The sequence below is a fragment of the Trachurus japonicus genome, chromosome 24 (assembly GCF_045865225.1).
Source record: "Trachurus japonicus isolate A0001 chromosome 24, Traja_1.0".
Lineage (NCBI taxonomy): Eukaryota > Metazoa > Chordata > Actinopteri > Carangiformes > Carangidae > Trachurus > Trachurus japonicus.
This window is the reverse complement of record NC_140930.1, coordinates 11,938,630-11,951,484: the sequence shown is the minus strand read 5'-3', so window position 1 is coordinate 11,951,484 and position 12,855 is coordinate 11,938,630. Positions and strand designations below refer to the sequence as shown.

Here is a 12,855-nt window from a genome sequence, read left to right as displayed (position 1 = left end):
CCGTTGATTTGTTAATTCAAACAGGCGAGTTGTGGTTTTGACTCCTTAGTTCTTTATTTTATATCAGCTACATTACAGGAAACATTTTCACAAACATGGGTACCATGTACAGGAAGCACTAGGTTAGAGAAGGCTAGTATACTTAACCTTATGGCACTTAGCTTTGTTTCAAGGCTGCTGCCTGCACAGTTGATCAGAGAATGAAGGTCCAATAACACATGGGACGATATTGGAATGTTTTTAGAGCAAGCTTCATCTATCAATGCTAATTACATGTATTAAATTACACCAAGTTAAAACTGATACTTTACAGAGAAAGTTGCATATGCTAAAGACTGTATACACCGGGATCTAAAGCTTAGTTTTAGTGCATCACTTTATCAGTTGTATAGGCAACTGAGAACAGCTGGTTTTAAAGGAAAACATCAAATCTCATTTACTGACTGGACTATGGTGCATGTTCTGCACATCTAAAAACCAAGTTGTAAGAGCAATTATAAGACACTATTTATTTAAGCAGTCATAGACTAGACTAACATACAGTTAATTTAGACTTGTAGTGCCTTAACATTAAGCCACATGCTTCACATCTAGAACCTGAGAAGTTCAAAGTTAAGTGAAGTTCACAGTGTGAATGGCAAGCTCCCCGACAATCAGAAACATACACTTAAAACCGTTACCATTTCATACCCTGCAGTGTAAACAATAAAATCCATTTTATATCCTTATATATTCATTAAAATAAGATGGAGTGCAACAATCTCATCTTCATCTCAAGACCTCTCCACGCACATGGCGATGCCCATCCCTCCTCCGATGCAAAGGGACGCCACTCCCTTACGTCCTCCAGTTCTCTGGAGCGCATGCAGCAGAGTCACCAGCACTCTGCAGCCAGACATACCGATGGGATGGCCCAGAGAAATCGCACCACCACTCACATTCACCTGAGGAGTGGACAAAAAGGTTGAGGTCAGTGAGGTGAAGGTTAAATGATGTGTAAACCTCATTATAATATGCATTTTGTTTGGTGATTATACAAATGAGAATATGCACAGGCTTTGGTGATTATAGCCTAAGGGAGGAAACACATAACAAAAGGAGCTGTACTTAGTTGGACAACTAGGCCCCTTGGCTTTTTAGGGATATGGATGACTTCATTTTTTGAACTTCAGAGTGATAATCATGAATCACCTTGTCGACATTCAGGCCGAGCTCTTTGACCACAGCAATGGACTGGGCAGCGAAAGCTTCATTGATCTCAAATAAATCCACTTGGTCCAGCTGCCAGCCTGCTTTCTCAACCTGACAAAGAGTGAGACCACAAATTAATATAAAAAAAACTTTTTTCCATCCATGTTAAAGGGATAGTTGAACATTTTGGCAAATTGGCCCATTGCCATAATCCCTATAGTTTTAGGAGTAGATTCGTTACCTTTATAATTGTCGGTGCAAGCTATTTTTAGAACGGCAAAGCCGCCGAGAAAACAACTCTGTCTTGTAACGTTCCGTTATCTCATAGCGTGGTGAATGTGCAGGTCACAACTTGTCCACGAGAACGTTTTGGAGTTGTTGGATTATGTATTTGATGAGTTTGATGAGGGAAACCAAGAAATCCCTTTAGCCTCCGTAGCGTAGCTCTGAGCAGCTCGCGGCTCTGCTCTGCCGTTCTAAAAATAGCTTGCACTGACAATTAAAGGTAACGAACCTACTCCTAAAACTATAGGGATTATTTAAATGGGCCAATTTGCCAAAATGCTGAACTATCCCTTTAAGTTGAATTATATTTGCTGCTGACTTCTCACCGCTTTCCTGATGGCTGGTATTGGTCCAGTTCCCATGATGGACGGGTCAAGACCAGCTTGAGCCCACGATACAATCTTGCACATTGGTTTAATGCCACGTCTCGCAGCCTCTGATTGGCTCATGAGGACAGTCGCTGCTGCTCCATCATTTATACCTACAGCAGGAAGATAAATGCAGCTTTAATAATTTTAACTGTGAATTCAGACTCAAGCAGCATCACCAACATCTCAGTGAATGTTTTAAGTTCACAAGCACAGACACTCGAACCTGAGGCGTTTCCAGCGGTGACGGTGCCACTGCTGTCCTTGACGAAGCAAGGTCTGAGTTTGGACATGCTGTCCATGTTGCTGCCATGACGAGGAAACTCATCCACCTTCACCTCCACTGGGCCTGGATGGGTGAGAAATTGATATTACAGTATATACAGTTAGGGCAGATGAGAATATCTCTGAAATACAATAATAACTAGTATTAAAATTTCAGAAATACTTCTTGCCTTTTCTGGATGGCACCATGATGGGGACGATCTCCTGATCAAAATGTCCTGCTTTCTGTGCAGCTTCTGTTTTGTTCTGGGACTGGACAGCAAACCGGTCCTGCTCCTCTCGACTGACGCTCCACTGCTTTGCCACGTTCTCAGCTGATAGAAGGGAGGAAAAAAAGACAAATTAGCATAATGTTACCTATTTTTAAAATAATTTAAAAAACATCAAACAGATCCAGACCTGTGATGCCCATGTGATAGCTGTGGAAAGCGTCTGTCAGGCCGTCTGCCACCATGGAGTCCTGCAGCGAGGCGTCACCCATCTTCACTCCTGCTCTCATCTGCAGCGTGTGAGGAGCCTGAGGTGTTGAAGGAAACTCAGTTTTAGCTTATTTGCCATTTCAGAAGTAGAAGATTTGATGCTTTTCTTTGACATGCATTACTGTAAAGTAAACATCTTTAAGCGTTGGATGATCGGTTGGACAAAAGGAAACATTTTAAGTCTCCATCTTTGACCGTGGGATGCTGTAACATGCATTTTCCCAATATGTCTGAAGAACTGCTGCAGGACTGTGTGTCATTTGTGTTTTGCATACTAGTGGCAATCAAATACATGGCACTGTCAACAAATACACAATATTTTATTTTACTGTCTTACTCAACCAAACAATTAACAATTTAAGAGCCCAAAATGTAAATGTGTAAACACAATGACTGTACAAAAACTTTGATCTAAATGTGTTTTGTATCTACTCCGGCTAAATCTAATAAAATAATGAGTTAACAGTGGCACGTCAGTCAGTACCTAAAAAGCACTGAGGTTACACACCCTGTTTCCTAACACTCAGCAGCTGTTGTGTTGTAACATACCCTGCTCATGCTCTCCATGCCCCCCGCCACCACCACAGTGGACTCCCCGGCCTGGATGGACTGAGCTCCCAGACATACAGCCTTCAACCCAGAGCCACACACCATCTGGCAGCTCCATGCTGGGACAGGGTAGGGGATCCCTGCCGCAACGCTGGCCTGTCGTGCCGGGTTCTGTCCACTACCTGAAGGAAATACAATAAAAGGTGAACACCAGGAAGAAAAAGTCTGTCTAAACTAAAGCCAAGTGACAACAAAAACATTGCACAAGAGATGTCAGATCAAGGTAACATTACCCAACACATGAATATGAGACCTCTGCCGTAATACAGACTTCTATCTACCTGCTGTTAGGACATGTCCCATGATAACCTCAGAGACCTCTTCTGGCTTCACAGCAGCCCGCTGCAGAACGCCCTTGATCACCACCGAACACAGGTCATGCACAGGCACCGTGGACAGAGCGCCATTCAAGGACCCTGGGGAAAAATGGGAAGATATTGTATGAATCAGGAATGTCAACTCAGTGCTACAATGATCAGCCTCAGCTTCGTCTTAACACCTCTGCTGCCTTGGTAACAACTGGTTTAACTGAATTAAAGTGTGTACCTAAGGAAAGAGTTTAGTGACATTATTATTTTTTATTTTTTAAATGTCCTCTCAAAATATCACTTTGTGTCAGTTTTTGTTGAAACATAAATTCCCTGCAATTTTGACACTGTCATCTATCATAGCTCCCAACCACTGAGTAATACACAGTTTTATACTGTGAAATTTGATATCCATTAGTTCTCCATAAATCGATTCTTCAGCCTAATCAATTAAACAAATAGGTCTTTTCGGGTTTGTTTTTTTTAGCAGGTTCTTTATAAGTGATGTATTATTTGGTCCTAGTTTTCTTTTTTAATTTTAGGATACTTGACAAATGTCTGTCTGTGTCTGCTTGTGACCCTTATTGGGGCCAATTGTAGCCAATGGTATGAGGCTCGTGCGCCGTGGCACTATGACGAGACAGCCAATCAGAGGACAGAGAATTCTCCGGACCAAGGAAGGGACCAATCAGAGCCCACAGCACACACAGGCGTATTTAAATGAATGACATCAACCACTTTACTTAATTAAAAGACTTAAGACAGAGAGACAGACCAGGAAATAGAAAGAAAGTCAGTAAAATGACTTGAATGAATTTATAACAAAAATAAATAAATACATATTTTTCCGGTACAGCCAGTTCAACAACTTAGCTACAGCGAAATGTAGCAACAGTGAAGTAGCAACAACGTGAACTGGTGTAATAAATGAATGAGTGTTGTTGGTTTGGTGAGCAGTGTGTGTGACTTTACCGATAGGAGTCCGTGCAGCAGAGACGATGACAACAGGCTCGGTGTTCATGTTGATGTGCGGCTGGTCGGAGTTTGAGTCCTTTCTTCACTTCACCTCGGAGGTTTTGGGGTTAGCTGAAGCTGTATCGTCTCCTTCCACACTGACTTGACTGCACCGTTCACCGCTCTGTTGACACGGCTCCACAGTGGAGGTGGGACTGCTCTGCTGCTGCCCCACTGTCACCGAGCTGCACCACAGCGCCGCCACCTGTTGTGGAGGGAGAAGTTCATTCATAAAATGTCAGGTAGCATTATATCACATCCTGTGTTTGTTTGTGTTAATTATTATGACAGTAATTAATGCCAACGGGATGTTTGTGATGTTTATCACCTACATTACTGTCATAAAACCGGGACAATCATTTACTGTGTGTCCTCTTTTTTCAGAGCCACAGTCTGAGTCTGATATCTCTGCAGTTCATCAACTCCTGACTCCTTTTTTCCCCACACATTTATATGAAATCTCTTTGAAACACAACCCCACACACACACACACACAAACTTTATGTGATAACAGTTAGGAAAGTGTGAGTTTGAGTGGTACATGTCTATTCATTTTCACTCACAAAATCACAAAGGCCCCCTCTGAGGGCAGGCTGACACACAGGTGTTTTAAATCAGATAATTAGCAGCATTTTTGTGGTGTTGTTTATCACTTTCTTTACTGTCCAAGTCCAACACACACACACACACACAAATGCACAGACAGGTTGACAGCTCCTTCATGTCAGTGTTCAGAAAGAGAGATGATGGTTAAAGGTTGTGGGTTCGATTCCCATGTTGACAGAAATCACATCCCCTCAGCTGGACTTATACATTTACATTTATGCAAACAGCACAATTTGTTTAGCCAACTTCCAATTTAGTTGCATACATACTTGTCTTGTATCCTGTTCCTTTACACCTCTTTCTGTGTCAAAGATTTGTCATTAAACATCTGCAATGTTAGTCACAGCAGAAAAAAACAACCTAAATAACTATAATTTGACTATAAAATATGACTTCAGCTGTTGAGATTCATCAGTCCTTTTATATATGTATGCTTCAGCTAAGTCCACTGGTTATATGTTTATGTGAATTAACTTTTCATATGAATGTACTGATAGCTAGTAATAATGGGTTTCACTGTATAGTATTAAAAATCTTTATTGGTATTTGGTCAGTACATGAAAAGGACTGAAGTCAGAATAATATGAACATCGCATATAAACTACTCACAATTGAACAGAATCTTTTTAACAGAATTTTTTGTGTCAATGAAAAATTTTAACTGTATTTAACAAAAAAAAAATAAAACAAACACAGGCCAACATCTAAAAATGACCTTGAGTATTGCGAAGCTAGTGTGTTTCAGTGATTTTACTGACTTTTGACGATGAGTTACAACACCAGATGCCTGATTTCAGTGTCAAGAGCTCAAACAAGAACAGCATAGACGTGCTCAAATAAACAGCAGAATGAAACGTACTAGTTTTTAAATCATACATCCACGCAATTCAAATCTAACATTAACCCTTTCCTGTTATATCCCCGTTTAGCAACACAAGTGTGACAGAGGCTTCACAATAGGCAAAGGGGAGGAGGGTGAAAACAAAACGTCTTGGGCAGCAGCGCTGTGTTACAGACTATGCAATTGTTGCCTTGTTTGTATATTGTATTAAAAAAAAGAGAGGGGAAAAGACAGTACATGTCAAGGTACATTACAAAACTGCACTGTCGCTCGTGCTGGAGTCCAGGCCGTTCTGAGCGTGCCGTGACCCTGCAGTCCTGGTGCCCTTGGTCACCACGGCCGCCTTGTCCTCGTGGGGGTCAGTGGTGGAGTCTGTGTCATTCGAGTGCTGAGTCAGTGACGTCTCGCTGCCCGTCGGAGAGTCCACGCTCTCGTACCCCGCGCTCAGCTGGCTCCCGAAACCCACAGGTCCTCCCACTCTCCCCGCCGCAGTCTGACTCCCTGACGCCTCCTCCGAGTGGTTGGACAGTTTGGTCTCAGCTTCGCCGGGGCTGGAGACCATGGGGGACATGGGAAAGTCTTCCTCGGTGCTGCTGACCTCCCGGTAGAGGCTGGGCGTAGTGGTCTCGCTCCTCTGGGAAGAGTTGCCGTTGCTTGGTCCGTTGGAGACCCTCCCGTAGTCTTTGCCCATTGGTTCGGAGGGTGCGCTGGCCTGCTCGGGCTGGGTGGACGGTTCGGCGGATGAGCTGGAGGCGGTGGGTGAAGTCCTGCTGGGTCCGGCCAGAGCCCCCTGAGTGTGAGTCAGCTGCTGTCGCGTGTCTTTCAGCTGCTGCTGCAGGACGAGGATGGTGCTCTGCATCCCCTCCACCTCCTCGTCCAGCTGGATGATAAAGTCATTCAACTCTGGAAGGTGATGGGATCAGGGACAGACACAGAGGAGAGTCAAAAATTAAACAGCTGCATGTTTAAAGCCGTACACGTGACAAAGCAGGCAGGCTGTGAAACGTCGACAGCGCTCGTGCTCTCACCGTCTTGACTGCTCTTGAGCTCCTCGCTGTACTTCTTCTGCAGGGCCAGCTCAGCCTCCAGCTGGGCGATGCGTCCCTGGGACAGCTGCCTGCCCAGCTCCTGGTTTTCCTGAATCAGCATTCGACACTTGGCCATCAGTTTCTTCCCCGTTTGGCTGCAAGGGAAACAAGTCTCACATCACACAGTGAACCAAGAGACAAACAACAGGCAAAGAGATGCCATTGATCTGCTCCAACTGTCTGACCCACTTCCCGGCGTGCCAAGGGCCGACAGAAACACTTCGCCCAGGCCGTCCCTACAGGACCCTAGTCACAACACAAATTTCATTTCATTCCATTTTCAGCAACCCACTGCCACAAATCTGTACAAATGAATGTAAATGATATTCTTGTAGTGGTCCCAGCTGGCTTTTTTCAGACTAAATAAAAACTTGGATTATAAATTCCTACTCAGCACATTTAAAAGTCCTTGTTGTGGCTACAAACCCAAACAAAGCAAGCTAGACCCACATTGCTATGGAACGAAAGCACTCAGTGTTGCGCTACAACTTGTTCACCGTGTTGCATATTGAAGAAGAAAAGTGAGCACTTCAAAAAATGAACAGTAGCAAATTCTGTCACTACCAGAGTCGCAAATTCAAATGAAGCTGCCACATCGCTGGGTGTGAGGAACAAGCAGAATGGAAATGTCACAGAGCAGAGTAACATTAGCATGAAAACACCACAAGAAACCTACAATTTAAATAACAACCCATAACTATATGTAGCAAGAATGGAAATTTGCACTGCAAGAACGAGCCACCGGTAGTGTGTAGTCATCCCCAGAAATACATTAGAGCAGGTGCTTCAACAGTTGAATCAAATTACTGAGGGAGCTGCTTTCTCAACTTTACAACGGGTCGAGGAATCCTGACACCTGTTCACATTACATAAGCAATAATTGATGATTAGGGCTTCTTAAAAGCATAATCAAGATGCTGAATTGGCACAAAAATGGCACACAAATGATATCAAACCATAGTTAACTTCAATCTAGGAATGCCTATGAAAGTCATATGGCCAGAGGGCACTGAAACATTAACAATCATGGCAACATACTCATCTGAAAAAAAGTCATTCAACTGGTGATGGTTATGTCAAACTAGCTCAGAAAACCGACCAAAAAAAAACATGTGTTGCTCCAAAAGTTTTATGCGCTGCTTATTTTTTACTCAGCTGTATGCACTGGTTCTCATCTAAATTGGTAGTTAGAAAAACCATTCAATTATCTAAGATCCTGGGGAGAAATGTGTTTTAGCTATCAACAGGCTGTATAAACACTGCCAGCTCAAATCTCACTGCCTCAGTGGTGAGACCCGAGTATGAATTTTTTGTTTTTTAAGACAGAAAAACATAATCACAGTGCGCTCTTATTGTGAAAACAGTGGCTTAAGATCTGTGCCACAGTGGTGACAAAGACATGTCTAACCTGCTATAAGTGCAAATGGCTGAGGGAAGAGATCGTGAGGTCAATCACAAAAATACACAGAAATACAATCAATACATTCTCATCAACTCATAACATGACTTGTTAGACATTTGCATTCACAACTTGAAACAGGACTCAGTTCACCTACAGCAGTGTGTTTCCATATGTATCCACTGAATTAAGCATTCAGCTTAACTCATGATTAAAGTGCAAATTTTAAACAACCAGGCCAATTGTGCTTCTCAGTTCATACACACACACACTGCAGTAAGTGTTTGTTTCAGAGAAACAAGAGAAAGAAATGAAATGCCAATAAAAAGAAACAAGTCACAAAATAAAAACATGTAAATACACTCTACCGTGAGCGGGCCCATGTTCAGAGACACAGGCGACTGGACTCTCATGCCTGAACCATCGTCCCTTGCGGACCGAGGATCTGGCTCCACCACAGTCTTAACATCATTTCTAGTGGCTCTTTCCCCCCCGAAGTCTTACTTTTAAATCCTAGAACTTTCCTCATGTTACTGCAATGTGTCTAGACTGTCCAAAAAGTCTTTACGTTTCTCAGGCAGACTAGCAGGTATGTGTGTGGTGTAATCCACAGTTAAATGTCTTTTTTATAAACCGAGTATGGGAATTGTCTTTAAAATGTTCAATTGCTGTCTGAGGCTAGGGATGCTCCCTGCCTGACTCAACCTCCACCATAACCCCCCTATTTAATGTGTGAACTGTCTGGTTTGAGCTGAGGGGGTGGGGAGGGCATATCCGTGTCGGGGAGTGAGTGACCACCTCTTCAGGAACAGTCCGGACTCCTTCAGGCCCTTGGACGGTGAAGGGGGGGATACGAGGGGGAGAGAGCTGAAACACAAGTGTCACCTGACCATACTGTCTTTTCACGTTAGGTTATGTGATATGTAGCTGGCACAGTGCAAGAGTACAAAAACAGTTTTGTTTTGCAGTGACTGGCTTTCTGTAAAGTCTCGTGGTGAGTACAGCATGTGTCAGCCTTCCCCCCACCATTGTTCCTGCATGCCTGCAGTGAGAGTGAGGGTGGGGGGGCGTGAGGAAGTCTTGACTTTTTTTTGAGGGGGGGAGTTATTTTGATTGTCTTTACCTATCAGGTGTAAATTTCCAGGCACTCAGTTCATTTTGGGCCTGCTCCAGTTTGTCTTTAGTCTGTTCCAGTTCAGCCTTCATTTTGAGGAAAAACAAGTTGATGGCTGGGTCCACCATGGATGACCGCAGTTGGGCCGCACTCGGCTGTTGGACTTGCTTGAGGTACTGGATCTGGGTCTGCAGGATGAAACAAACAGGTGTTAATGACTGGCAATGTGGAGAACATCTCTACTAACAACTTGGCCTGTCTCCACTTCATGGAGTTTAACTAACATTTTTCCCCAAAGCGAGATTAAAGCAGAAGTAAGCGGAATGTTTGTGTTAATATAAGTCTTAAATAGTTATATCTTCCGACAGCAATCACTTATATAGAGTGTTTGGTCTGAAACACGGGTCTGTCAGTCACTCTGCTCTGCTGTAAGCCGAGGAGAAAACTTTCCTTGTATCCTACAACCTTTATCCAATGAGGAGAGAGAACGGCATAAAGGGGCGGTCCTCTCTGTGTGTGCAGCCAAGGGATGCGCGTGAATGTGGTGACGTAGAGATGAGGTCGGGGACTGCTAACTCCATCGGCTGACAAAAAGTTAGCCAAAACCACCGGATCGCTTACTTCTGCTTTAACTAAAAAGAAATTGGTCAAAAATCCAGCTATATTTTTTAAGGTACCAGTTGGCTTTTCAATTTTACTATCAACCAGTAATGGACACTACCCCGATATAAAATTTAGATCAGTTCACAGTTTAACATTTCTGTAATTTGTCGTAACTACTACAAGCATTATTGAGTTAAATCAAAAATGTATTCAAATTCTTCAACATGAGTTGCTTTCCTGGACACACCCAGAGAAAAAGAATAATACAAGGAAGACCAGCGAGCAACAACAAACAAAAACTCACCTGTCAAGGCCACAGTTATGCAGACCTCAAATTTCCACAGAAATGATTTGAATACATTTACACAAGAGGCAAAATGGTGCGACTAACATGTCGGCCAATTCAGGTGATTCAGTCAGAGATGGTCTCCTGCTCTTTACAACTAAGTGGTTATAAGTAAAGTGACTGCTCGGTTCCAAGGTTAAAACCTTTACAACCCTAGTCTTGCAGTGTAGCTCACCTCAGCTGAACTAGAAGAGTGGCATGTGCAGCCGTAAGGCCACAGAGCGATCCACTGAGCTGTCAATCTGATAACAGCAACGGATGCTCATCTTGACAATGAATGAATGTACGGTACAGTACAGTGCTGGAATGATTTTAATCAAAACCTGTCTTACCAGCTAATGATTTGACTTCACTTAGGATCAAATTAAAATAGCTGAGTGATATATTCTTACTAACTGTAATCGGGGTCAGTGAGGACAGAGCACTAGTAACAGTTCAGTAATAGTCCAGGGGGGGGTCTTTAGTGCACTTTTGATTCTTTTATTAACTTAAAAAAAGAGACTTTACTTCCCCAAAATCATATTTAAAGTGTTAAGGAATAGATACATACTGTGCACTCTTGCATCTCCTGCTCCTTGGTGGCAAGCCGCATGACCAAGATGTTCTCCCTGCGTGCAGACTCCTGCTGCTGCTGCTTGAGCTTCTCCTCCGACTCCTTCAGCCCTGGCACATCATTGGCTAAGACAGTGAAGCGGGACAGAAAAGCAAATGCATCAACAAAGAATCCATCTCCCATAAACAGAACAAATTTGGAAGAAATAATGTGCCAAGTCTAATAAACGTCTGCCGTCAAAATAGCTGGCAAGACTAGAGGTTTTAATGTTTATGTTTTATCAGATAACACTTATGTAACAGCAGATGTACTTACAACATAGCTCTGCATATTTGGCCTCCAGGACCTGGACATATGCTTCATGCTGTTTCCATCTAAGAGGGACAAGAAGATGTGTAAACATGAAATGCTCAACAAATCATACTTCTCCAAAAAATATAATAATCCTGCATTTGCAGAGCCTTCATCTACCTGGTGCACAGCTCCTCTCTGGTCAGGGTCTTCATGTCAGATTCACTGAGGCGAACCTGTGCAAAGAGAAAAAGCAAGGACTGGTTAGATAAAGTATAAGCCCTTTGACTAAAGCTCGTATGCAGACACGAAGCGGATCGTGACACATAACCAAATGAGATAGTGCTTAATCAAGAAAAGAAAGAGACTCACCTTCTTGGGAAGAGGCTCCTCGTTGGTCATTGTGAAGTCTAGAAATAAATATGACAGGAAATAATTATTATTCAGGTTTTCTTGAGCTGTAACGCGTTGGCCGTTTCTTTGCACGCAGTCAAATATGACCTGTAGGACAACTTTGCTGAATTGCAACAAAAGCAGTGTTTTTTTTCTCGCTAATAAAATGATAATGCAAGTAACAACCAACTTAACTAACTGGTCGACTAACTAAAAGGTTAACATTACCAGTTAATACGAGCTGTCGATCCTAATTTGCTGTTAGCTGAGCTGGTGTGGCAAGCAGCAGCAGCAGCAGCGATGGATAGCAAAGGAATAGAAAATAAGCTAACCAAGGTTAACCCTCGGCTGCTAACAACATTTAGCATCCGCTCGCTAAAATAAACAGAGGCTTGCGAAACTACGGCGTTGAGATTAAGATGTTTCCTTTATGTTGCGTCTGGCAGCATGCAATTCTTGGCTCTGTTTTCGGCTCCTTGTTATCACAAAATGGCGGTGAAGGAAATGACTCCCTCCCTTGCGCTCCTTTTCCTGAAACTAGCGGGCTCTTGGCAGCAGATAACAGGCCTTCAGCCCGTCAAAAAAAAAAAAAAGAAAAGAGAAAAGCACTTACCGGGCCTGTTTCTTTCGATGTTTCTAGATCCCCTCGGCTTCGGTGGTTTTGAGTACGACGCAAAAATGGTACAACTACGTTCAGATGTTCGCTGTGGATTTACATATAGTTTGCTCGATTCGGCGTAATCATCATCATCATCATCTTCTTCCTCACCCTCGACAGGACAGAATGGCTCTGGCGGCCGCGCTCGCGCTGCTGCTACTGCAGAGTACGACCAGAGAGGAGGGAGAGTGGAAAGAGCTCTCACTCCGCGGCGATTTCCCACATCCTAAAGCGCAGACGAGACATGAAAGAGATACGACGCTGCTACTGTACTTTCTAACTTACTATATTTATAACAACAACTTTAGTTACTAATACAATATATATAAACAGAAAAAATGACTTTGATAAACCACTGTTGCTGTGTTGTTGTGATGCCCTTTAAAAAAAAAAAGCCTCCAGTACTAAATAATTATTCAAGAAA

At 43.1% G+C, this 12,855-nt stretch overlaps 2 protein-coding genes across 3 annotated transcripts; both read right to left on the bottom strand.

Moving 5' to 3' along the window:
- Positions 1–35: 35 nt before the first annotated feature.
- Positions 36–4,574, bottom strand: acat2 (acetyl-CoA acetyltransferase 2). The gene is made up of 9 exons (XM_085770879.1): positions 4,498–4,574; positions 3,499–3,633; positions 3,158–3,339; positions 2,529–2,646; positions 2,300–2,443; positions 2,071–2,193; positions 1,803–1,957; positions 1,192–1,302; positions 36–944 (listed from the first exon to the last, which is right to left on the bottom strand). Exons 1-9 carry the CDS (start codon positions 4,544–4,546, stop codon positions 774–776), a joined length of 1,188 nt encoding a protein of 395 aa, XP_085627005.1. The 5' UTR covers positions 4,547–4,574; the 3' UTR covers positions 36–773.
- Positions 4,575–5,666: 1,092 nt separating this feature from the next.
- wtap (WT1 associated protein) lies at positions 5,667–12,554 on the bottom strand. Of its 2 annotated transcripts, none has more exons than XM_085770875.1 (8): positions 12,002–12,554; positions 11,753–11,790; positions 11,561–11,616; positions 11,405–11,463; positions 11,087–11,214; positions 9,597–9,775; positions 7,015–7,169; positions 5,667–6,889 (listed from the first exon to the last, which is right to left on the bottom strand). In XM_085770875.1, exons 2-8 carry the CDS (start codon positions 11,780–11,782, stop codon positions 6,237–6,239), a joined length of 1,260 nt encoding a protein of 419 aa, XP_085627001.1. In that variant the 5' UTR covers positions 11,783–11,790; positions 12,002–12,554; the 3' UTR covers positions 5,667–6,236. The 2 variants fall into 2 exon arrangements, with proteins under 2 accessions (XP_085627001.1, XP_085627000.1); XM_085770874.1 differs by having other exon boundaries at positions 12,387–12,554.
- Positions 12,555–12,855: the final 301 nt, after the last annotated feature.

Coding starts and splice junctions, on each gene's coding strand:
- wtap (XM_085770875.1), bottom strand. CDS start 11,782: ATGACCAACGAGGAGCCTCTTCCCAAGAAG. Junction 9,776..11,086: donor AGGAGATGCAAGAGTGCACA/GTATGTATCTAT, acceptor TTCATCCTGCAG/ACCCAGATCCAGTACCTCAA. Junction 6,890..7,014: donor GCTCAAGAGCAGTCAAGACG/GTGAGAGCACGA, acceptor ATCACCTTCCAG/AGTTGAATGACTTTATCATC.
- acat2 (XM_085770879.1), bottom strand. CDS start 4,546: ATGAACACCGAGCCTGTTGTCATCGTCTCTGCTGCACGGACTCCTATC. Junction 3,340..3,498: donor GGGACATGTCCTAACAGCAG/GTAGATAGAAGT, acceptor TATTTCCTTCAG/GTAGTGGACAGAACCCGGCA. Junction 945..1,191: donor TCGGCCTGAATGTCGACAAG/GTGATTCATGAT, acceptor TCCACTCCTCAG/GTGAATGTGAGTGGTGGTGC.